The sequence below is a fragment of the Lepisma saccharinum genome, chromosome 20 (genome assembly GCF_977018435.1).
Source record: "Lepisma saccharinum chromosome 20, izLepSacc3.1, whole genome shotgun sequence".
Lineage (NCBI taxonomy): Eukaryota > Metazoa > Arthropoda > Insecta > Zygentoma > Lepismatidae > Lepisma > Lepisma saccharinum.
In genome coordinates this window covers 22,782,094-22,809,343 of record NC_139248.1, presented here as the reverse complement: position 1 = coordinate 22,809,343, position 27,250 = coordinate 22,782,094, and the positions used below count along the sequence as shown (strand labels likewise).

Here is a 27,250-nt window from a genome sequence, read left to right as displayed (position 1 = left end):
ACTACCCATTTGAATGAAGCTGTTGAACAAGTGTACAAACTAACAGAATTGTTCCTCACTGTTCCTGCCTCAAGCTCGTCGGTGGAAAGGTTGTTTTCTGCACTGTAGAAGATTCATACATTTCAACGCAGCACACAGACTCAGGCAAGGAAATCTGACTTGGGACTGATATCCATCGAAAAGAAGCTGCCAAAGACATTGACCAGAAACTCCCGATTCTATGATTGAGGTATTCAGACTAGAGGATCGTCGGATCGAGTTACAGTATAAATGAGAATTTTCATTAAGTAATACATACATATGCTATTATTGTTAACATAGAGTGTGTGCATTTTATGTTTGAAATTGAGTATGCCCATACATGACTTAGATTCAAATAGATTCTATTTAGTTAAAATGTCATTGGGTTTTCTTTATCCAATACACAGGTCAGGTTTATCTAAGGAAGCCTTACACCTTTCATACAATCACGCTACGCCACTGTACTTTCGGCAACCAAATAACGAACTACAGCAACTATCGCCATCCGAAGTTTGGCAGAAAACAGCGAACTGACATGTAGAATTGCTCATTCTTGTTCCGTATCTCATGACAAAGAAGGTCTCACGTAACGCACACTTGACAAACACCTTCTGGTCAAGCCCTGCCCTTCGTCTTCTGGCGTAAAGGGAATTACGTTCGATATTTATTTATTGCAATTTCCAGTACAGCAGGAGCCAAAGAGGAAACAGCCACTTAGCACTTAGGCTTCTTAAGTGTAGGGCTCGTAGCGTAAATACAATGCAATTTTTCGTGGCTTGACTAAAAATTGATTATTTATTGTACTTGACTCAAAAGATGTTTGACAAGCGTGCAATAAGTTAGACTCAAAGAAATCGGGTTATTCCCGCTATTTGCATCCATTCGACCTGTTCATTCCATTCAGATGAGAAAAAAATCGAACAAAACTTATGAACACATCCTATGTGACGCCAAAGACACGAGGACAGTCAGGGCAAGAGAATAGTTGTCAACAGGTTGATCGTCTCAAGAGAAGAAACCATAGGTGTGAAGGAATTCTTATTTTATAAAACGTGTTGTTGTTATTTATCTTTGTATGCAGGAGGAATATTATGTTTGATTGTGGTTGGTATGCAAAATCAGTAGGAAATAGAGTTGGAAGTCGAGTTTTTTTCCACGTCTATTTTCGTTGGGCCTTTTTCGGCTTTTTTCACAAAAGTGTCTCAAACCAATTAAAATGGCCGAGCCTGCTGCCACGCACGTGTCCGCAGTAAAGATAAGCTTCAAATTTGCTCCTGCCACGTAATTCCTTTGCTAAAAGGATGTTACAAATCTTAAGAACAAATTGAGACGAGAGAAATGAAAGTTTATGATTAGTGGGAATGAATGTACAGGTAATTTAGAACCTTTTTCTTTAGAAAGCATTTAGCGATATTATTTTAATGCTAACAGAACCTAACCTAACTACGAGAGCATTTAGGTTTATTATTAGAAGAATGCTAAGGGATATAATCTTAATGGGCGTTTCTTTTTTAGTGTTATCTTCATATTTCGGTAGGCTTATTAAATATATCTATGTAGTATAAACATATTTACATCACTAGAGTAGTTTTGTAGGTGTTTTTAATGGAACCTAACAATATATGATTTTCAATGTTTGAATTTATTATACGAACACGTACATCAAGCAAAAAAGAAAATACTGCTATAGCCTACGTTTTGAAAATCTAGTATCAAATATCTTTACATTAAATTTTGTGTTCAGTAAAATGTATTTGTATTCTGACTTTCCAGTACATCATGTATAATTAGTAGGGGTGGGCGAGACAGAATTTTTTTGGTCGGGACGGGAATTATTTTTAATCCCGACATTCGGGACGGGAGAAATTCGACATTTCCCGACAAAGTCGGGAAATTTTCGGGGCGGGAAGTGTTCGAAATTTCCAGAAGCTCTGAAAATCTTGAATTCTACACGTCATTTTCAACTTAAGTGATTGTTTTTGCATTTCTGGAATAAAAGCAAACCATTTCCGATAAGTTCCAGACACTTGTAATGCAGAAGACGTCGAGAATTAACATTTTTTTAAAAAAATGACCATGCGGTATTTCCCGACTGCTCAGGATCCTGAAAAGTCGGGAAGGGAAATTTTTTCCTGATCCCAGTCCCTACTTTTCGTGATTCCGCACACCCCTAATAATTAGGTTAAATGGCCGCTAAACCTGGTCACGGGGCAACTAGTGTTGTATTTTGCCTGTTTGTTACAGTGATTTTGTGAGACCACAGCCCAGTAAATTTATTTCTTACAAATCAATGCCCTGATCCCAACAATTTCACTCATAAATTCATTTCTGATCTTTAACGTTTATATGGAAATTAATATGTACCCTTATTAATATATCAACTATATTATAATCATAGTTCAATTATGTATGGACTTGCTGTCGAATATAAAATTAGATTTAAATTAGTCGTCACCCCCTGGGTGCAACGGACCTTTTTGCAGACCGGCGATTGAAAAACACTGGCACTAAAACTGAAGCAGAAACAAATAAGACTGGGCACAAATGGACAAAAGAAAAAAAAAACTATTTAAGAAATCTGGACTGGACTTACCACTGACGATTGAACCTCAGACCCCTTCTTATTACAAGGCATCAGCATTACTTTATGCCACTCCAGAGGCCCATTCATGATTATGAAAGGAACCTTCTATCAAAACGCAAGAATATTTTCCGACAGTACCTGCAATTTGTTTTCTGTAATTTACAGGCTAAATTAAATCTTAATCTCTCATGAACTAACTAACATTCTTGTTAAGTATATAGAACATTCAGACTGTAGCAAACATTACAGTGGGGGTGTAACCATGAAGTGACAAGCGACATGGACCCCTTCAGTTTATAAGCAAGCATTCACCACACATGCACAAACAAAACCAAGGCAACATGATGTGTGCCACTGAAGGAGCTTTCAGACTGAACTTGCAGATGACAAGCGACAGTTTCCTTCAGTATAGAGCAAGGCATTCGCCATGCATGCAAGAACAACAGACTGAAGCTGCACGATGCACACTATTAAGAAAACAGCATAGTTCGAGCAACATGCAAGTGACATGTTTAAGTCATTGTCGCACTTCGGTTCAAAAGGTTGAATGGATAACTGAGGGTCTGCTTCCCTGAGAAAACTGTACAGACCAAGTGATAAGCGTCACTTGCAGCTTATGTTGCTTCAGTTCGAAAGATTGCATTTACTTCTAAGGGTTGGTTCCCAACAGTCACGTGTCACTTCCGTTTGAAAGCTCCGTTAAACAGGATATACGTGGGCACAAAGTCGCTTTCCCCAATAAATGAAGAAATCAAATAGCCTATTTCATGGTCAAATGTGCTCATCAGGACTACATGTTCAGTTTTACCCCTAGCTTACTTGTGCCCTACGAGAAACTTATATACTGGGGGGGGACTCACAGTCCCACACTTTTTTTATCACTAAAATTCAAGAAACCATTTTATTATTGAATAACTGCTTCCTTTGCTGATTACATAAGCAGTTATAATAACTACAAAAATTACTATTATTAATAAAAAAATAATAACCAATTATTGCATGTCTCACATAGGCTATGTTTTATCATTCACTAAAACTTACAAAATCCATAATAATTTTTATTAATGCTTTTTAATTTGCAGAAGTGTATTTGTTTATTAAATATAATAATTACCATCATTACCAACCAATTATACAGTGTCACTGGCATGAGTGTCTCGAATGAGACACATTCAAAGATGGCACCTGATCTTCCCACCAAAGTGCATTTTGCCTCCTAATTACATTACATTTACGTTTTTATGAACAAAAGTAATAAAGAAATATTGGGAACATCCCAGGAAACAATGTAATTTATTATTTTCAAATAGTTAAAAAATCTAAAAAATAGAAGTGGTGGGCCTGCGAAGCCCCCCCTCCCCCAATTCCCTGGTTAGGTAGGGTTAAAATTCTATCTTAACCAGTATGCAATATGTGTCCACTGGGATTGGCCAATATCTGTCTTTTGCCTGCTATATGACGTAATTTTTTTTAGCTAGTTGTAGAATATGTCACTACAAACCTGTAAACTCATAACAGTAACATCAAGTGAAATAGGGTAGGTGTAATTGGTAAAAAGCCAAAATTTCAGGTTTTTTTTAAAAAAAGCCAGCTTTTTATCGGAAAAAAAAACGCCAACTCTAGTAGGAAACCTTTTACTTTTGTGTCTGAACCCCCCCAAAAGACTTACCAAGTAGATAGATAGCTGTTATTCAACTTCAGTGGTTTCGTCATGGTTGTCATTGGATAACATTTCACTAAAAAGTTTTACTTATGGATTAAAATTATGTACAAAAGCAAAAGAAACACTTATGGACATAATAGGAACACTATGATCATAATAGGAACACTATATTTGATTAGGTTATATATTTATCATAATGAATGTGGATTGCACAATTACACAAAGCAATAAATCACTTGAGCAATGCAATAAGGTAGTCCTAAACTAATAATACTAAAGTACCATTATTATTATTATTACTATTGAGACACTTGATTCAGACCCCCTGAAATAAATATCTAGATACGTGCCTGTCTGTAGGTATACTGGTATTGCTATTAATTGTTTCATGGGAAGCGGGAAGCTGTAGAATAAAACTGTCAATATAAATACACATAAATGCGTTGCTTTTTCACGCTTCGATTTTGTACGTTGTCATAAAAGTAGCGATACCGGAATATTTTAATAAGGGCTAGGTGGGGATGATGTGAACATTAAATTATTTTCTAAGAGATATCGTATACTCAGGGCCAGGGCTTCAAAGTAAGCTGGAACATTGTTGGACATGCATTTTATTTATTTACACAAATGTCATTACGTTAATACTTGTAAACAATAGATGATGAAAAGAGATGAATTCTCGTACCAAATTTGTCCCCTATCGGTGGGCTGTCCAGAAATTTTGAAAAATGAATATATTTCCATCAGTGGTATTCGTTGTAAGATTTAATTGAAGAACGTAATTTCCTGACATGACTGACGTGATAGATCTTGTGCTTATATATTTACTTTCAGTGCTTTTTTTCTGGCGGCATGCACTAGTACTCCATTTTTAGCATTTCATTTTAGCAAGAGAAATGTATGTGTCTAGATGGATGCACGATCATTTATGGACATACAATCATATTTAGAGTTGTTCTTACAATTAGTACAGTAACAAATAATAATAGAAACAAACCAACTTGAAGATTACCAATACCTTTCTTCCGAGAAAAGAAAGCACTGATAATAATAAATACCATTGTTATTTTAATAAGCAAATTTTATTTTTATTACTATTAGTGTCTATCCCTTTGTGGTTGGCATTCCGGCTATTGTCTGACACCACTTTAAGCACTGCCTATACCTCCAAGAAAACGAAACTTAAAGTGTGCCTTCCCCACGTCACTTTGATGTGTAATGATTCTGAATGGTGAATCATGATGTGTAATGATTCTGAATGGTGAATCATGATGTGTAATGATTCTGAATGGTGAATCATGATGTGTAATGATTCTGAATGGTGAATCATTTCTCAAGTTTTATTGGAGTATTAGGAATCAGTCAAAATATTAGAGACTATTGTCAAAGTAAGTTCAAAATTGGAGAAACTAATCTGTGTTTCACAGCAAGCAGCTATTGTTGGGTTTCGATGGTTTCAGACAATGAGTTAGTACATGTTTTCTTTTGAGGCTAGAAAGAGGTTTCGTGCTTGAGACCAGATATTAAATGATCAGGTGTTGGAAAAGAAGCATTTATGGATGTTATTAATGCTAAGAGTCCTAAACTTGATCCACTTAACCTAAGAACAAAAGTATTTAAGAGACAGTAAATTATCCACACACACACACCCTAATTTTTTTTGAAAGGCCCAATTCATGGCCATTTTGACTCAAAGTTTATACTTACACCTCCCCAGATGGAAAATTCTGGATGAACCCTTGTTTAGAGATTCATGTTGAGAATACTCAACCTAACCCTCATAACAATAAAAGCATTTAGTGACATAATGCCCTTTCTGCATCCCAGTCATGTGAAGTAGATGGCAGGAGCAGTGCCATATCTTAGACATCATTAACCAAATGGCTGCTCACAGACAAGGAATATTCTAGGAGTACATGAAAGGAAAAAAATGTTCTCCATAAAACATGCAGTCAATAATCAATGTTAACAGACATACATAGAATTCTAGCCATGTAAAAAAAATGCCTGTACCATGATTAGTTTGGAATTAAACGATCAGAATTTGGACCACTGTTTGGGTATATGGGTATTGATATTGATTTTAAAAGTTTGGGTGTGTCAGCACTTAGGCTATTTTGCACCCGTCACATTATACTGGGTCCAGCCCCTTACCTTTACTAAGAACAACTATAATGTTGCATAAGTAAAATCGTAAAAGGTTAAAATTTTCTGACTTCCGTTAAAAGCTGAGGCTGTAAAGGGGCACTCAGCACACACAACAACAAAAAACAGGACAGCACACACAAAATTATACTGGCCACATGGCCAGTTGCCAGAGCCTTGTTTGTCGGCAAAATGCAGTCCAGGGTGTTCTATGTGGAAGTGAGGTTGACAGTTGGGAGTACTACGTGGAAAATCACCCCTTACACCTCATATATGGGTATTGTTGCTAATGTTCTTGTTTTATGGGTAGCAGGAGAATTTAGAATAAAAATTGTCAATCTTACCTATTTTCATGCAGAAATGGGTACTAAGCAGTGGTGTGCCCAAGGGGATTGTTGGGGGTCATAATACCCTCTCCCCCTGGCCCAGTATTCCTAAAAAAGAACGTCAAAGGCAGAAAAAGGTGGCCAAATGAGTGCTGACTACTAAAGAAAAAAGTATAGGTAATCCTCCCCTCATCCCTTTCAAAAACCCAGGGCACACCACTGGCACTAAGTAATTTTTAAAAAGACTGTACTTGCAGTTCTGGTGCATCCACATGGTGCAGTTTTCAACACTGTTTTATCTACTCAGTTCCACGGAATCCATCATAAAGGAAGTGTTTTTCCAAGCAATTTTCTGTAATGTTTTATTGTTACGACGAGTTTGTCTTGTTTCGAGTTATGTAACATAAACATCAAATACAATGTGTTAATGTCTAAACTTTCACAGCGTATAAGGAAAACGAAGCATTCTATAAATGTATCTTACTGAAGGCACTAAGGCAATCAGATAAACAACTTTTCTTGAAGTTTTTCTGTTTCACACCCTTTTTTGATGCTACAAACTTTTGAAGAATTTCATTTCTCCTAATATGTGCAATATTGCAACACACTCACAATTGCCATTAATAGATGGACTTGGAACAACTGTAAACAAAATGTGTACTATATGAAGTATCTACAAGTGGTCATGTGCTGTGTCTGAAGAAGTAGCCTTTCAAATATCATCTAGAAACCATCAATATATAATTAGTCTAGATCGAGACCGAGAGTCTCAGTCGCTAAGTTACGTTCTCATCTCAATTTTTATAAGGGGTCAAAGAAAATAACATCAGACCAGAAACTCCAAAATGAGGCTTTGTATAGTAATAATGTTAAGGAAGAAGTGTTTTCATCTTCCATGCTCATTTGTTGATGTTAAAAACATTGTCCAGCTTCATAATCAACATGAAGAGAAATACTGCTCATTCTGCCTGCTACAAACATGGTAATCTCTTGTAACGTTCATTTAACTCCATCATAAATTTAACACCATTTAACATAAATCTGTAGAGAGAGAAAGGAAGGGAAGAAAGAAAAAACACAGAGAGAGATAGTTCTTTTTTTATTTCATTAATCCTTCCTTTCCTTTCTCTGTTTTCCTTCTTTCTTGAAAAAGAAAGAGAAGATAGAAGAAGGAGAGGAAGAAAGGAGAGAGAGGGAAAGGGGACATTTCTCTCTTCTCTCTCTCTCTCTCACTCACTCTCACTCTCTCTCTCTCTCTCTCTCTCTCTCTCTCTCTCTCTCTCTCTCTCTCTCCCCTCAAAGAAAGAAAAGAGAAACAGAGAGAGAGACTTCTTTCCTTCATTCTTCCCTTTCTCCTTTCTTTACAGTTTTGAACTGTGCAGGCAAAACGTATAATTTGGACCAGCCATAAAAGTTGTGATACCAGAATATTTTGATAAGGGCCAGGGAGCATGAAGTGTACATAATATTCTGGAAAAGTCAGATCATTTATTTTTCTTGAAATATCAGGGAAATTTACTGTGTTTTTGAAAAATAATCGTTTTTGTAGTAGTGGACTAAATGTAGGTTTTAGAACAAAGAAAAAAGGATAAGCAAGAAATTTAAAATTTGTTTTGGACAAACTATACTTCAATTTGATATATTGAGTATTACCGGTAGTTACAGTAGAAATTGTATTAAGGAAATGGTTATATTTTGAACTATTTTCAGTAGAACTTTAAAGATTCTTTGGTAATAATTTTTTCCAAGTATTATATCCAATATCCAACAGTCAGTTTCCATTTAGTTCCCTTCTTGTTATCACTTTAAATGTGAAGTGTGTTACGTGCCTCGCTGAGGGGTGACACCAGTCCGTCTTAGGCCAGGGTAAAACATGAGATTCTCAGGGCAACTAAAACTGATTGATAACTTATTATAGAAGCAGAAAGGAAAACAAAGGAAATGACTTGTTTAACCTACTACGGAAGGTACAATGCACAGTATATTCTTGATTTTCATATTGCATTAAACATATTTACAGGATTGTATTTAAAGCTGTCTCATTGTTTCTTGGTCACATATATCTCTATTAAACATATTTCATCTACTGAAAGGCTTCTTCTTTCTGGATACGTGATGAACTTCTTCTTCTATTTGGCTACAAGCTGCTTCTTCTGTCTGCTAATAGGTTCCCTCTTCTTTATGGATATGTGAAAGATGTCCTCTTCTTCTATCAATTGGTTAGTAAACTTCTTCTTCTATCAGTTGGTTAATAGGCTTCTTCTTCTATCAATTAGTTAATAGGCTTCTTCTATCAATTAGTTAATAAGAGTTCTTCTTCTATCAATTGGTTAATAGGCTTCTTCTTCTATCAATTAGTTAATAGACTTCTTCTTCTATTAATTGGTTAATAGGCTTCTTCTTCTACTCATCAATATACTTATTCTTCTATAAACTTCTTCTCCTATTGATCAATATACTTATTCTTCTATTCGTTAGTAGACTTCTTCTTCTACTAATCAATATACTTATTCTTCTATAAACTTGCAACGTCTTCCCCACTACACTAACAACACAGCGCAGGAGCACTGGCACGGGCTGCGTTCAACACACTAAACCGTGCAATTAGGTGGACGGCAAAAGTCTACCCATATGCGCTAACTTTTTGTCAGCCGTAGAACATGGACTCAGAATTATCTCAGGGCTTGCTGGGTGTAAGGAAAGATTATATCAGCTTTATATATATATTCATTCATTCATTCATTGTTTTCTGCCTAATTGGCAGGTTTTTCACTGCAATCTCCAGCTTTCCCTGTTCTCTGCCTTACGCTTCGTAATAGCATACGACCCAGTTAATTTAATATCATCCATAAGCTGATATCTCTTTCTTCCACGGACTTTTCTTCCTTCAACCATTCCCTCCAAGGCATCTCTTAGCAGGCAGTTTCTTCTTAGACAGTGTCCTAACCAGTTTCTTTTCCTCTTCTTGATGGTCTCCAGTATAGATCTTTTTTCACCAACTCTTTTCAGTACGGCTTCGTTTCTTACCTTGTCTGTCCATTTTACACGCTCCATTTTTCGCCATGTCCACATTTCAAAAGCTTCGAGTCGTTTCTCTTCATTTCTTCTCAACGTCCAGGTTTCTGCACCATATAGTGCTACACTCCACACAAAACATTTCACTAATCTCTTCCTTAGACCTATGTCCATGGGTCCACAAAAAACATTTTTTCTTCTTCTTCTATATATATATATGTTTATTATAATCTTAACACAAGGGTGTCCGTTAGCACACTTACACACGTGTCTTTACCTGAAACCCTTAACCATGCGCGTGCATTTAATTGTACCACACACGTGCTTTTACCAGTACCACACACGTTCTTTTACCTGTACCACCTTAGGTCTCGAAGAGATAAGGGGGGCAGGGAACATTCAATTTATTCCTCGCAGTGAGGCGCCAGGGGGAGTATGGGGACCTAATTTTATTTAGGGCTTTGGTGCCGCTGACGTCATGGGTTCCCCTGTAAAATAGAGTAGATTGTGCATAGTACCCCAACCACAGCCGGGAATTGGCCGAAACCAATCTGTACTCCCGAATAACGGGCGCAGAGTAGAAGGATTAAAGGATGCCACGACACCCCCGGCGTTAGCTGGGAATTGGCAAGCCAAGTGGTGTCTCCTATGAAGGGACGGTAGGTTAGAAAGGAAGGTCCGGGTGCTCCCAGACAAGCCGGGCAGGTAGAACCTGGGCACCTATCAGCCTAAGCGAGCGGACCAGGTAGGTAGGTTGCTGCTAGGCTCTTCTTCTTCTTCTTTCTTCTTTCTCCGTCCTTCCTTCTGGAATGGCTTCTAGTCTTCAGGCTGAGAGGCCAGTTAACCCTGGATGTTTGCCTGTTGACATCAGGGAGCCAACTGAGCTCCGGGCCTGGCTGCGCTGGCTTTATACTCGCGGGGGCGGCGCATTGCTGGTGAAAATTTCAACTACAAGTACGCGTTGCTAACTCATTTTTTTACATATAACAAACTTCGTACTGAGAAATATCAAGGTTTTGACATTGAGAAATCACCAGTGGGAAAATCACTAGATGCACGTGTTAATATGAACTAAAACTGTGTGCATTCAGACAATACAATTAATAATAAGCCTCGCAGGACTCTGCAATTCTAAACAACGAGTTGAACAATGTAAGTGACAATAATTGATAACATTTACTGAATACAGCAACCACGCAGGGTCTAATAATAAGCAAAGCTATTAAACGTAGAGCTGGATCCGTTAGTGTTTACAGAATACAGCGACCACGCAGGGTCAAATAATACGTAGAGGTGGATCCGTTAACACATTTAAACTAAAAGCGCACGCCTCGCAGGGACATTTAGCATGCATTCTTCTTCTTAACAAAATATAATATGGCAACCACGCAGGGTCGTTAAATGTGGCGACCACGCAGGGTCGTTACAAACTACTTATTATATTGATCAATATACTTAGCCTATTCTTCTTCTATTATTTAATATACTTCTTATTCTATCGATGAAATCATATGCCTTTCATATATTTATTCTTCTAGTAAATATATTTCTTATTTACCAAGGCACCTATATCCAAATTCCTTCATTTATTAAACATTGCATTGATTCCCGTATCTTCCCTGCTATGTTTCCCTTCTTTTTGGGTTTTATCGAAGATACAGCAATAATTCGAATCAATATTTTGCTGTGCAATAGCCTAATACAAGCAGAAAAAAAGGGGTTAATCAAAGGGCACTGCCTGTCCCACGCTTGACCTTGATCCGGGTCAGCAATAGATGCGCCACAACGGAAGTGCTTGGGGGCCACCACTGAGTTGGTGCCACACCGGGGAGAACAACCAAAAAGGTCTAGTGGGAAAACTCCTTCCCACTAAGATGGTAGAGAATATAAAATTGTAATCGCTTTTTAACTTCATTAATCTTTACATACAATCACATATGCTGCACGTGTCGATCATTTCTTTATCTCGCCTTTATCCATCTCCATTGTTTATCTCAGTTCTTAAATTTATGTAAGCACAATTAATTTCAGTTCACCAAACACTTTCATTCAATTCGCGTGCGCATTGTTACTATAATCTGCGATCCTAATATTTCTTCCGCGTGCTGCCAACTATGATATTTGCTGGATAGTGCAGTGTAAGTCAAGCCATGTTACAGGAAGGATATACAACTCTCCTAACCAAACAGAAACATGAAATTACTATCAGCAATGGCATTACAAATGGTACTACATAAAACCATCCATTACCTTGCTGTAATACATCTTCATGAGCTAAAGTCAACCAAAAATGTACATATTGAAGACAATCTTCATAAACAATGCAAAATTTTCCAGTCTTGTGAAAGTACAGAGGGTCACCAGTGCAAAGAGTCCCATCAAATAATGGGTAATTTTAAAAGCTGTAAATTCTAAACTGGACTGGTTCATATATTTGTTTAAATATACTCTACTATGCAACATAATTTTATTGAATTGATCCCTAATCATTTGGATGTATTTAACCCATTTGCTCTCTTGTCTCAGTGCAAGGTGACAGGTCCTATGCCCGGCACCACTTGTTGCGACTGCGTGATGCCAGTGCCTGATTGTGTATTGATGACCTTGAGTACCTACCATGGTTCACGTTACACTGAACTATTCCATTTTACTGGTGCAATATAGCCGTCATTTGCCTCATAGACAAATGTCTTTGAGCGGGGTACTTTTAACTGGGACACCCAGTATAATTCACTAAGATTTAATATAATTTTTTTGGTGGTTGCTGTTTTGTCTTGATACCTTCTAATGGATGTTCTTGGTCCATCTGGAATAATTTTCTTTTTGTGCTTCAGAGAAAAGTGAAGATGATGAGGAGCCTTTTAATTTTGACACTTGTCTTAGTATATGGACTTCCACTATCAAGTGGCAATTGGCTGAGTAAGTATGCTGTATTTCTATCCTTGGAGTGCTCAAAGTGGAAATTCCTAATTGGTCGAGTTTTGGCAGGGCTTAAAGTGAGCCGGAACTTCATTCCAGCAAATCTGTTTGGTCCCAGATCTTAGTTCATGCTGCAACATCCATTTTATTTATTTAATATACTATTTATAAGTCCATCCCTTGCTACATTTATTTTTGTAAACAATGCATGATGAAGAAAAGAAGAGGTTATTGTACTAAATTTGTCACCTGTAAATGGGCAGACTGGAAATTTAGGAAAGAAAAATATATTTAGGTCAGTGCTATTCATTTAACATGTAAATGATATCCTAATTTTCTGAAATGACAGACGTCATAGATCTTGGGTTTATATATTTATTTCGGATGTAATAATAATAATCAGTACCTGTACAATGTTTTTCATGTTACATTTTCTTTCCAATACAACACACTGTGACAGTACCCTATTCCCCCCTCTCCATTCACTGTGACAGTACCCTATTCCCCCCTCTCCATTCCATTCCCATGGAAACTTATCAGCACACAGATTGAACATAATGAGTTACTTACTTATGCAGGATTAATGTTACTTATAGAACTTTTTTTTTGCAAATTTCTCAAATTTTCAACCATCATTCTACCAGGAGCACTCGGCAGTGTCTTATTGTAGTACTTTTTGGTACCACCTTGTACTACATATGAATATTTAAAATTCTACAGAAGGTACAAATCCTTTCAGATGACATGTCACAGGGGTCAAAGAAGACTGCACTCTCAGCCAAAGAAGGATTTGAGGTTGGCCGTCATTGGATAAGGAATGAGAGCATTGTTGCTTATGATGAAACTGCAATGAAATCCCTGAGATTGAGAAGGATGCGTAAGAAGGAACGGAAGAAGTGATTCAACACATATTCTAAAATGCAAAAGCTTTTTGTACTTACGTTTCGTGAGTATCTGGTTTTCCAATGAACAACGTTTCGAGAACAACTGTTCCCTTCTTCAGGTTTTTAAGTTACATAGGCTATCCAAAATACACCATAGCCACGTCAATTCTTTTCTCCCAAAATTCCAGGAACAAGGATATAGGTTTGGTTATTATTCCAAATTTTCCTATATTAATAACCAAACCTATATCCTTGTACCTGGAATTTTGGGAGAAAAGAATTAATGTGGCTATGGCGTATTTTGGATAGCCTATGTAACTTAAGAACCTGAAGAAGGGAACAGTTGTTCTCGAAACGTCGTTCATTGGAAAACCAGATACTCATGAAACGTAAGTTTAAAAAGCTTTTGTATTTTAGAATACGTGTTGAATTGAAGTCAGTGAGTAATGCGCACAGCAACTAATTATGGAAGAAGTGATAGATGACCTGTCTAATGATCATGGATGTCTGCAGGATTTTTTCCAGGGAGGGGCAAGGAAGATTTTTTCCAGGTGGGGGAAGCAAGGCACATTTTCCCCAATAATAGTGTTGTTCCCTCAAAAGACATTGCTTAAATTTGAATTTATCATATTCATGAAATAATTAACACATATTATTGTGGCTGAAATGAAATTTTATGTCAAGAATATATAATTTTTTGTTGACTTTCATTTTCCAGGGGGTGAAAGCCCCCCCCCCCTTCCGGACGCCCATACTAATGATGTTCAATTGGATAAGATAAGATTTATTTCCATCCACTTGATCATATAAGTACAAATAGCATTATGATATGGGATAGGTCAATTACATGTATAATTTTGAGTACAAATTAATTAATACATACTTATGCATATTAAAAAATGTAAAATAACATAAAAAATAGAAGAAAGGTTGTGTCTATTAATGAGAAGAAAAATCAAAGGTTATGTCTATTTATGAAAAATATGATCTAAGTACTCCTCTGTGCTATAAAACAAATACTTCATTAGCAAGCTCTTTACTGTCATTTTAAATTTAGTTGGATTATGATTCTTGAATTCCTCTGGCAGTTTTACACCTTGAAATCCTAGACCATTATGTGTTTTGGATGTGCGGACAGTAGAAAGGTGGAGGGAGTTATGCATACGAGTGCTGTATTTGTGTATGTCCAGTTTTTTTGAGATTTCAGAATTTGTATGAATAAAGTACAATGTTTCTAATACGAGGGCCACTATTTATATTTTGAGCCTTGGCAACACTGATTGAAGTTAGGTGCGATTTGACATTTGCACGGAATCGTCTGGCATTATTGACCATAACGTACTTCAAATGTTTTGTCAATAGCTTCATTTGTGTTGTTTATGTTGCCTTGGAGATTGCACGACAACAATAAAATGGAATTAACTCGTGAACATTTTCGTGCGATGATTTTTTACGATTTTCGACGTGGATTATCAAGACAAGAGTGCATCGATCAACTTACTTCCACATTTGGCGATGAAGCCCCATCCTTTGCCACTGTGAAACGCTGGTATAACGAATTTAATCGTGGCCGCCATTCGCTCACTGACGAGATTCACGAAGGTCGTCCAAAATCAGTTGTTGTTCAAGAAAACATTGATGCTGTGCAAAACCTAATACTGCAAGATCGTCATGTGACATACTGTGAGATTGAGGCAACCATAGGCATTAGTTCCACCAGCATATATAAAATATTACATGATCATTTAGCTGTGAGAAAGGTATGTTATCGTTGGATCCCACACAATTTGACAAAAACTCAAAAAGACGCTCGCGTCAATTGGTGCAAACAAATGCTCAATAAATACAATCGTGGTGCTTCAAAAGATGTATATAAGATTGTAACAGGTGACGAATCATGTATATATGCATATGAGCCGGAACGTACACAGCAGTCGACTGTATGGGTGTTTCAAGATGAACCCAATCCAACAAAAGTTGTTCGCGCTCGAAGCACATCGAAACAAATGGTCGCCTGTTTTTTCGGTAAAACTGGTCATGTGGCAAATGTGCCTTTAGAGGAACGTAGAACGGTCAACTCTGAATGGTACACAACAATTTGTTTGCCAGAGGTCTTCGGTCAAATACGGAAAACAAACAAACGCTGTCGGATCATTCTTCATCAAGACAATGCCAGCTGTCACACATCTCGTCTAACAACCGACTTTATGAACAGTCAAAAAATCGAATTGATGGGTCATCCGCCATACAGTCCTGATTTGGCACCCAATGACTTCTTCTTGTTCTCGAATGTCAAGAATAAATAGCGTGGACAACAATTTTCGTCGGCGGAAGACATCGTTCATGCGTTCAAAAACCAAATTATGGAGGTGTCTCAAGAAGAATGGAACAACTGCTTTGACAAATGGTTCGAACGAATGCAAAAGTGTATTGACCATAAAGGAGACTATTCGAAAAACAATAAAGCAGTTTTCAATGCCAAATTCCTGTTTTTTCATTGTTAGGCTCAAAATATAAATAGTGACCCTCGTAGGTACAAACATGGAAGAGGTAATATTTGAAATTCATAGAAAATTTGTTTCGTTGGGCTTGAGAGGGATACATTTTCCATAATTTTTAATATCCGTTTTTGCTAAATAAAAATTTTCTGCATTTTGGGTGTACTTCCCCAGAAAGAGATACCATATGTAAGTACAGGTTGAATCGGTCCAAAATATACTGTCCTCATTTGAAGATTCTCATCATGTAGCAGAGCCTGCTTAATTTTTGAGTTAAAATAGTAATTTGCATATCCCAAGACAGGTTTGTGTCTATCCATACTCCTAAGAATTTTAATGCATTGCTTTCTTTGATGACTTCATTGTTAATTATTACATTTAAGATTTTCGTTTGTTTTACTGGATTAAAATTTATTAACATTCAGGGAAAGCTTGTTCTTGTTTAGCCAGGTGTTTAGTTGTGCGTTGTCAAAAGGAAATTCTTTTGTAGTTGCTCATGTTCCAGTCTTTTTGCTATGATATTTGTATCGTCTGCACAAAGTATTGTTTGAGACTCTGATAAAGTTTCTTGAAGATCATTTATGTAAAGTAAAAATAAAACTGGTCCTAGAATTAAACCTTGCAGAACACCTGTTTTGAGGAACAATTTGTCTGATTTGATTTTGTTAATATCTACATACTGACATCTGTCTTTTAAATAAGAAGTGAACCATTTTTTTGCTAAACCCCTGATTCCATAATGGTCCATTTTATCTAGTAAAATGTCATGCTGTACCAATCAAATGCTTTGGTAAAATCTAAAATTAATCCATACACATGCATTTTTTGTCTGTCAATTTTAGTACGTTATTTGTAAATTCGAAAATAGTTTCTGATATTGGTTTACCTTTTTGGTATTCAAATTGATGTTTGGATAAAATTTTGTATTTTTCTAAGAAAGTTACTAATCTATTTAGCATAATTTTCTCTGTTACTTTAGAGAAAACTGACAAAAGAGAGATTGACCTATAGTTTTAGCATTCCTCTTTGTTGCCTTTCTTGAATAGTGGTCTCACTTTTGCTATTTTGTACTCAATAGGAAAAATACCTGTTTCTAAAGATGTGTTGCAAATATTTACTGAAGGTTATAAAGTACTGTTCACACATTTTTTGAGTAGAGAACTTGAAAATTCATCTGGCCCTGATGAATGCTTATTTTTTAAAATTTATAATTACTTTTTGAACTTCTCCCTCAGTTACTGGGGTGAGAAACATAGTGTTTGTGTTTCGGGGACTGCTTAAATATGTTCTTAATCTAGGTGTAGGGATTACTGTATTTTTATTTACAGTATTGGGAATGTTCACAAAATATGTATTAAAAATTTGTGCTACATCAAGGGGATTGCTTATTTTCTCTCCATCGGACATTATTTCTATTTTTCATTCACGTTCTTTCTTTTCTTACCAGTTTCATCATTAACAATTTTCCATATTTTCTTTGATTTATTTGTAGATTTCCTTCTTTTATCTGCAATGGCTTAGTTTTTGTAGTGGTCTTTAAGTATAGGATTCTTGTTTTTCTGGATTTTTTTATATAATTTTCTTTTTGTTTCACAGGATTTTTTTTATTCCTTTAGTTATCCAGGAAGTTGAGTTGGTTTGATTTAGGGGTTGTCTGTATGTTTTGTATGGAAATGCTACTTCAAAATGATATTTTATTGTCTTTGTGAATAGGCTTACTTTTGTATTTAAATTTTCCTCCGTGAGCACCTCAGTCCAGTTTTCTTTCATTAAGGAATATACAAAGTTTCCTATATTTTCCTTGGTGAATTTTCTTTTTTCTACAGTAGTGATATGTTTTGCATTTTTTTGTTTTATATTCTCTGGTATATGGAAACTTATGAAAACTGCTTCATGATCGGACAAGGCTAGAAGTAAAATACTTGTGGAGTGTTCAAAAAAATCTTGATTAATTATTACTTGATCAATACATGATTTACTTGTTGGTGTTATCCTTGTTGGTGAATTTATTGTTGCAATCAAGTTATGGGAGGTTAGAATTGTATTTAGTTCATTTCTTTCTGGACTGTGTTTTAAAAAAATCTATGTTTATATCGCCTGTCACTATAATGGGTCGTTTTTTATGTAGCGAAGGAAGCTGATTTAGTAGCGACCGAGTTGTCAGCCACTTCGGCAAGTTGTAATTGTGCTCATTACACTTGTAGATGCTGTTTGCACATGGATGTTGCTGAAATCGAACTAAACAGTACAGGTAAGTGCAGTGTTTAATCATCTTTGTGGATGTTGTTATACCCTTAGAAATTCTCCTTTTCAAGGTTTCTATTGCAGGGCATTTCCATTGTTACGAGCCGGACCCTGTGGCCGAGTGGTTAGCACATAACGCTGTGTTGCCAAGGGTCCCGGGTTCGAATCCCGCTCAGGCTTGGTTGTTTGTAAATGTCCATTCATCAATTTCATCATTTCATCACTCATCCCCATCTTCGCTAATTAGCCAAGAGGCACAAAACACGAAGTAAAATAAACTAAATCAATCAATCAACCATTGTTACGGCTGTAACGTTCAAATTTTAACCATCCAGCATATTCTTGAAACAAATTGCTTGAATGCTTTGATTTTTCTTTCCAAAGGTGATATGGACGTGTATTTTACACAGTTACATTTCAAGCTGTAATTATTATTTATTTATTGATTGATTTCGTTTATTTTACTTCACTCTTCTTCCACTGTTAGCTAATCTTGAAGATGTAAATTCATATTGTTAAGTATCAGTATCAATTCCAAATTGTGGCATATAACTGAATATACATTTGAATTAATACAGTGGGCTCTCAATTTCACATTTTTCAGGGGACAAAGCTGAAAAAACTTAAAATACAGGAAAGTGTAAAACCAAGGAAAATTTTATAACATTTTTCTATGTCCGGACCATCAAAATTGAACGTATAATTCGGAAAAATGTAAAATCCGGGAATGTAAGATTGGGGTTCCAATGTAATTTTACAGATCTATAAAGAAATAGTCTGTAACTTGCTGGAAATCATATGAAATCCGAAACTAAATCATTTCCATAGTAGAAAAGTTGCACCATCAAACTAATGTGTAGATTCATCATATTTTCCAGCCCTCATATCGACAATTGTGGGACTAATATATGTTTCAATGCCAAGGTAGACAGACTTAATATAATAGTAGCATATACAGGGTGTACAGAAATGAATATCAGAGTTTTAGGTGTTTTATTTGGTTATGTAAGCAACTCCAGCCACTTGTCTCCTACATGTGATGAAAGAGCAACTGTAGAAGTTTCAATTCTATGCACCCAAATGTGTTTCCCAACTCTCCTGTATGACAGTGTCAGTTGTAAGGATGGCAGCAACTCCTGGGTGTATCTTCAAATTTGTGAGGTGTAATTTAGTGATTACAGTCCAATGCTGGATGACTGCATGTGTCAGATGAGAAAGTGAAAGGCATCAGAGCAGATTTCATGTGGAGTCCTAGGAAATCTATACAGTAGGTGAGTCGAGAGCTAACAATGTCAACCATGATGGTGTGGAAAGTGTTTACAAAATACTCCAGTGTGGAAAGTGTTTACAAAATACTCCAGTGTGGAAAGTGTTTACAAAATACTCCAACTGAGACTATACTGCCTGCACCTGTTACAGCCCCTAAAGCCTGGCAATCATGTGACCCTCACCAACTTCTGTGAGCAAATGCTGGATCAGGAAGGTGACGACTTTTTTAGTTGAGTGAGTTTCAGTGATTAATTCACATGTAATCTTAGTGGAAAAGTAAGTACACATAATGTCGATATTTGGGAGTCACAGGATCTACAGGAAACATTGCAGCATGAATGGGATTCACCAAAAGTTAATGTTTTCTGTGCATTATCCAAACAATAAGTGTATGGACCTTTCTTCTTCATGGGAAAAAAAAAACTTTCACAGGAATTGCATATCTTCCTTTACAAAGTGCAGGAATGATAGAATGAAGTTTCCCCCCATCGCTCAGCATGGTCAGGATGGCATGCCTCTTACCAGTGGCCTCCAAGGTCTTCTGACCTCACTCTCCTTGCTCGTTGAAGATCTTCCTGATCTCTCGTCGTTGCCAGTGATGTTCTTCTGCTCTTGAAGCATTTGTGCAACTCGATACACCTCAAAGGACTCATTGCAGCATCGCCGTAAACATGCCAAATCATGTCAAGCGTCTCTTTGGCAGATTTGCCCTGAATCATGCAGAATTTCACATTTCGCTCGGTTCTAACTTGCTGTCCATGATGAAGTCGCAGACGTGCTAACACACGTGGTCAGAATTACACAAGTTGCACAGCTCCCGATGTACACAGGATGATATCTCTTGGCACACTGACTCATGAAGATTGGTGCTCCCTGTGACTGTGCATGCAGCCTCGTGCTGCCATCTGATGGTGTGTTACAAAACTAGTCTCAAAACTTTTTGATACCACCTTGTGTATCACAAAGAAAATACACATTCTTAAAACTCCAATATTCATTTGTGTACATGCTGTATTTGTAACTGAGGCAAGTAATTTTAATAGAAATTGATATCCACTAATTTTTCAAGTAGTTTTTGCAATCTGGAAGTTTCATTTCTCATATGGTTTTCTGTGTCTTAAATTATGACATGTTCATGTAAGTGTGGAATTTTTGGAATTAGTCTGAATAAATTAGTTGCATATTAAGATACAGAGATACAATAATCATGTTGAAAATACAGTGGCATCTTTTTTTATTTTAGTGTGCTTAGACCTGGCGTATTTGAACAAGGACTATGGAGTCTCATTTATTCTTTCCTTAAACAAGCACATATTATATAATGAGACCATATCAGGTAAGTAAATAGATTGTTTGTTATTTATTATGGGTGTAACGATATTCTTGGTACTGGTGTCACTCTAAAATTTACTGATACCAATAACTGATATTCAGTGACATATTCTGAACATTTTGATCTTGGTTCACGTCAACAAATCTTATATATTGTATATATTTATTATATGTTAATTAGGTGTAATACAAATAAAACACCACAGGCATGAAGACATGAAAAGAAAACAAAAATAGAAGCCTCACAACTTCAAATTTTCCAACAATTTCTATACATTAGGAAAAAGTTGGTTTACCAGCAGTAAACCAGGTGACATGGTAACAACAGCGGTAGCTCAATAAGTTGAGCATCTGGCTACCATGCCAAAGACTTGGGTTTGAATCCTAGGGCAGGGGATCTTCAACAGGAAATTTTCCAGTTATATCCCTGTTTCTGCACTGCTCAGGGGTCTACCCAGCCCCATATAAATGAGTACCTGGGGGAAAAACAACTATGGCTGAGATCAAGAATTATGTGGAGCTCTATACCTCCACATCACTCCATATGCCTTCATGACATTTATGTACATGTACAGGGGTACCTTTACTTACTTTAAACCAGGTAAGATGGGGAAATATGCACCGAACGGTGCAAGACCATACTTGAAGTGAACATACTCCGAGAATGGTCTCCCAGTTCAGTCCGGAACCCTTGAACTGGCAGTGAAAGTTTTCTGAATTGCACTTCAACTGCGATGCCAGATGTGATCAGTTGATAAAACTAAGAACACTGTGTTGTTTTCACATTATAAACACTTTTTTTTCACCATAGAAATCACATATCATTTTAAAATGTGCATATACTTACATTTCCACACATTAGAAGAATTGCAACTGACATGTGGTTGACTTTCGACTTCTATGATTTCAAATAAATGCACAAGTCAAGTATTCAAGCCTGCAACGATACATGCTCCATGCTGTGGTCTTGATTGCTAGTTTATTTGATGCTTTCGAACTGCACTAGGCGACATCACTTCCAACAAGACAGTACTTCAAGCCTGCTTTTTGGATGATTCAGACATAGCCTATGTACTATACAAACTTGCAAATATTCCATGTAATGTGTGTATTAGGTGACTGAGGTGGTTTTGCATTACAAAATAAACTGTATATTTAGACATTTACTTTACATTTCTTTGCTTCTTTCTATTTTTGGTTATTTTACATCATATTTCTACCTTGTGGGTTAATGACAATGATGAGGATTGTGAGACGACTCTTTTCTATGCAAAATTAAATAACAAAACAGCACACCTGTCACTCTAATTAAACCATTACCTGAATTATAAAACGGTCAGGATAAGTGCCTACAGTTGGAGCTACTAAGAATAAACCTAGGAGGATTTGTTTTCAAGCACCTGAAATGATGTGACATGGTACGACGGTGATTCAGAATATACACATATATTAAAACACAGATAAATAAACAGTGCATCATGCCCTCTTTAACTCTATTGTTCATTCATACACACATTCCATGGCATATTGGGACAATATTACAATTACAAATGTTAAATTAATTACTACTTTGACGATACTCATATGATTTCTTGGCCACATTGCCTTTTACAATTTACTGTTTAGGGTTTTAAGTGTAATGCGATTAATTGCTCTTTGTGCGAACCCTTTTATTGTTTCCAGAGGTACAAATATATTTCAATTAACTATTGTTTGGCTGTTAACATATACTTTGTTCTATAACGTTGATTTTGTCTGCCGGAATAAGGATGTCTAGTTATGCCATAGCACTGAGTTAAGTTATGCAATGATTTACGCAGATTTGCGGTAGATTGGTGTCATCTCACACACACACATGGTTGGATCTTACTTTCGCTGCATTCCCTTTGACCTGGGTAGGGTGAAAGTGGTCCTACAGTTTTAGAAGGCGTCCACACTCTGGTGTTGTACTTCGCAGTTATCCTGGTCGGCGAAAGTGGATCACTCGGCAGTTCCATATGGCATCATCGGATACTGGCTTCCCACCTTCACTTCGTTGGCACGTCCATGACGTTACTCGTACACTGTCGACTCCATACGAAAACTAGTGCAGTTATAAGTCAGTCCTTCGCTGTCACTCGTACGTAGAGATACATGGCTTAGGCTTTGAGACGAACATACATAATGAGCCATTTGCGGTTTCACCTGGACACACATGGATCTTAAATGTTATTAACTTTGGTATTGACTGTTATCCACTTCGGTATTAACTTTGCTATCAATTGTTATTAATTTCTACTAACTTAGGGCGTTGTTCCGGACGATTGACACAGGTGGACGTGTCTGGTGCTATTCTCACATAACCACACGTATGTACATGGATGTGTTGACGGCAAGGAGAAACGACCCCCTGGGTATACTTTGCTCTACTCCATGGCTTTAAACAATCACTCATGTTAAAAAGACAAGTCCAGACCACGGGTCTGATCGTGATTCGAAGCTAGGTCGCGCGTAGCTCACACTCCGGTGTCGATTCTTGGCAAAACTGTGTTTGGGCTATCTCCAAACATCTCTTTTATTCTAGATTTGAACGTGGTGATGCTCTAGCCTCTGTGTTTAGGTGCTTATTTATTGTTTTTGGTGCTTTGACCGTTGTCCTCCTATCCTGGTCTGTGCTAATGCCGATCATTGACCTCTGCTAGCAACCCCTCGTGCAGAGATTAGGCTAACTCCTCCGCTATTGTGTCTCGCACGTCCAGCGAGGCCTCTCTCAACGGGGATGCCCTCTTGCATTGTATCCAGCATTGGATCTTTAATAATAAATTACTCCCGTAGTTCGGTTCTGATTATGCTGAAATTCTGGAATCTGTACTTTCATGATGTGGTCTTCCACTGGTTAAAATCTCATCCAATTTGGTCCAGCAGTTTAGAAGTTCCTCTTTTCCTGTTATTCTCCATATGAATGCATGTAAAATCTGGATTCGGGCAAGAAACGGTGGTTGAGCAAGCTCGCTTTGGCTAAAGCATTTGCTAGACATCTTTATTCGCGACGGATTTTAATATTACCTACTGTAATTAATTCTTAATAACGGGCAATTAGATCAATTACCTTTTACTCAAGATTTGACCGTTATAGGATGAATGATGAAGTGAAATGGATGAAGAGACAAATACAATGATACATCCATGCCTTAATTAGGGTTTAATCCCCAGCACCAGTAACCTCTTTGTTAAGGGCTGGAGTAGCAGTTGTCCCAGTGCCATATAACATGTTATTTCTCTGTAACTAATCAAGATTTTTCAGTGCTTTTTTTTTTGTGTATTTATTTAGTGGTTGGATGGTTGGTTGATTTGGTGTTTTAAGTCCACTTTATGCACAGTAAGGCTAATTGGGACTGGACCTACAGTTTAAAGTGGAATCCGAACCACTATATGCCTCCACCAGGTATCGAACCCGGGACCCCTTGATTACAAGGCGACGATGCTACCACTGCGCCATCGGGAAGGCCCTATATTTATTGGTGTACAGGGCTATTCTAAATGATCTTCCAGATTTCAAAGTTTAATATCTCATGTTTATTTAGTCACAATGACATGCAAATTATTTTAAATGAAAGTAAAACTCAAAAAGTTTTAGTGTCTGGCAAAGCTGATGTTTAGTTACGCATTCTGTCGCTAGGGCAACAGTAAATCAAGATGGCTGGAATCGAAGACAGGAGAGCATTTTGTGTCTTGGAATTTCATGTCCAACAGTCAGTTATTTGTTATTTAAAGAAAGTGGGTGTATCTGCAAGAGGAAATCAACAGGCCAGCCAGGAGTTAGTGCTGAAACAGTTGATCGGGTGCATGCGACTTTTGTCAGAAGCCCCAAATAATCAACAGTTCGTGCAAGCAGAGAATTGAACTTGAAGCAGACAACGGTGTGGAGGATTCTGCGAAAACGTTTGAAATTCACCCTTACCGATTGCATATGTTGCTTGCACTTAAACCTACTGACAAGATAAGAGACTTGAGTTCTATGCAAAACCTTTTGGAAAGAGATGGTTTCATTGAGTCGGTGATGAAGCTACCTTCCACCTTTCGGAGAAAATAAACAAACAAAATGTGAGGTATTGTTATTTGGAAAATCCTCATGGTTACGAAGAACACGTCCGTCATTCCCCCAAGTTGAACGTGTTTTGTGCGGTTACCTGTAACAAGGTGTATGGCCTATGTTCTTCGAGGAGGACACTGTAAACGGACTTTCCTACCTTCACATGCTGCAGACATGGCTCTTCCTGCAGCTGGAAGAGGACATGGAAAATTTTATTTTCCAGCAGGATGGGGCACCCTCACATTGGCACCGGGATGTCAGGAGGGAACTCAACAGAAGGTTACCAATTCAATGGATAGGACGAGCTAGTTGTGAGGATCAGGTTCTGCTTCCTTGCCCCCCCCCCCCCCATTCGCCAGATATCACCCCGTGCGACTTTTTTTTTGTGGGGTTATGTTAAAAACCAAGTGTATGAGCCTCCCCTACCTAACAACCTACCTGAACTTCGAGTACGCATCCAAGAAACAGTTGCGTCCATTGACTCTGAGATGTCGGGAAGAGTGTGGCAAGAATTTGACTATCGGCTTGATGTGTGCCGAATTACAAAATGCACTCATATTGAGCACCTTTGATGTGGAACATAACATGTATGTATGTAAAAAAAAAAAAAATGAGTTTTACTTTCATTTAAAATAATTTGCTTGTCATTGTGACTAAATAAACGTGAGATATTAAACTTTGAAATCGGGAAGATCATTTAGAATAGCCCTGTACATACAAAGGTATGATATGCTCAACTAGCAAAGCAATTCACTTCTAGTATCTTTTGTGTAAAGTTTTATAGAAGTTGATTTTTTTAGTGATCACCACAAGAGACTTTTTTAGTGATCACCACAAGAGACCCACCTTTGTCATGTAGCTTCCATCCCAATATTTTGAAAAAAAATTCCAAATTCTAACATTTTGAAAATTAAACATAATTTTGGGACATTTTTTGAATTTGGGTCTATCCCATAAGGCTCCTAATAGATCCAGCTGTGCCAAATTATTCATGTATTTTCACTGGTGGCATGATTTTTTTGACATGTGTAAAAAAAGTCAAGCTCACATTTTAGTATCTAAGGGAAATTAATAGGTCATTTGTAGAAAGAAAAAATATGTTTATATTTAAATCTTAACATCACGTTATATATTTTTTTTAGAATTTGTAGGTCAATAATGTGAAAGCCCTACACATGAATGTAAAATTTGAAATTCAATGAGGGGCAGTTGCCCCTGTCTCCTCTCTTCTGACACTCTTGGTTGGATTTTTTTAAAAGCCCAAAATACATTCTCAGTTTTTACAAAAACAGTGCCATTGAAGTCATTCTCAGTGTTCAACTTCCTTTCCAGTTCATAACCCTCCACCAATGTGTGAATCAGCACCATTCATACCAGAGTTGGCTGATTTATGCATCAGGCTGCATGATATCGATGTTTCGTCAGTGTTATTCCATACATGTGTGAAGATTGAGGCACGCATGAAGTTTATTCGTGTGGCACAGTATGAACTTGGATGCTTCACGATTGGCAACACGATTGGCAAACATTCTTCTGTCAGCTGTGCGAGTTTCAGCAAGGAAATGGTTAATACTAATCTCTTTTTCTTCTTTTTTGTATCGTGTATTGTATTGAATGTACATAGCTGGTACATTGCTACTTAACATTTTTTTTTCTTTTTGTATCTTGTCATGTTTGATGAAACATGATTTTTTTTTTAAATTTACACTTTTGTACAAATTTGTATGTATCATTGCGTGTCACATATTTTGAATCTCATTCTTGTGATACTTGTTTGAGCACAAGATGTAGGGGTTTAAATACATTGTTAGTAATTAGAAAGTAAAGTTATGTAACGACTGAACCAGCAATGTTGAATAATAGTTTGTTCATTAATTATGTTCCCTCTTGTCTGCATATGTCACTACTCATTTTTAAACTTGCTTATATACTTGTTATGTTTTAGGCTTTTGTAGACATTCCTTTAATAGATCTGAGGAATCATTCCTAGTTTTTAGCTCAGCGGTTACTGTAATGTGTGTAAAATAGGTATCGGTATTTTTTCCTGTTAGTTTATTTCAGAGACTGTCTTGTTCACAACCAAGAAGGTGCATTTCCATATGCGTGATATGCAGCACTGTATTTACTTGTGGAGTCTTTTTTACACAATATAATGTTCTATAGATAATGTACCTGTAATGTCATGTATTCTGTGTTGTGTATAAAGGTGAATCAAACATAACACAGGTATGTAAATTTATTAAAATGCATATCAATCATTAAAAATATTTTCAATAGA

General features: G+C 36.9%; 1 protein-coding gene across 2 annotated transcripts; it reads left to right on the top strand.

The window, feature by feature from the left end:
• The first annotated feature begins 927 nt into the window (after positions 1-927).
• On the top strand, positions 928-27,250 carry LOC146003555 (uncharacterized). 2 transcript variants are annotated; one of them, XM_083141852.1, is made up of 5 exons: positions 928-1,045; positions 12,589-12,673; positions 18,184-18,306; positions 20,812-20,904; positions 26,305-27,250. In XM_083141852.1, exons 2-5 carry the CDS (start codon positions 12,601-12,603, stop codon positions 26,613-26,615), a joined length of 600 nt encoding a protein of 199 aa, XP_082997978.1. In that variant the 5' UTR covers positions 928-1,045; positions 12,589-12,600; the 3' UTR covers positions 26,616-27,250. The 2 variants fall into 2 exon arrangements, with proteins under 2 accessions (XP_082997978.1, XP_082997977.1); XM_083141851.1 differs by lacking the exon at positions 928-1,045 and adding an exon at positions 1,272-1,394.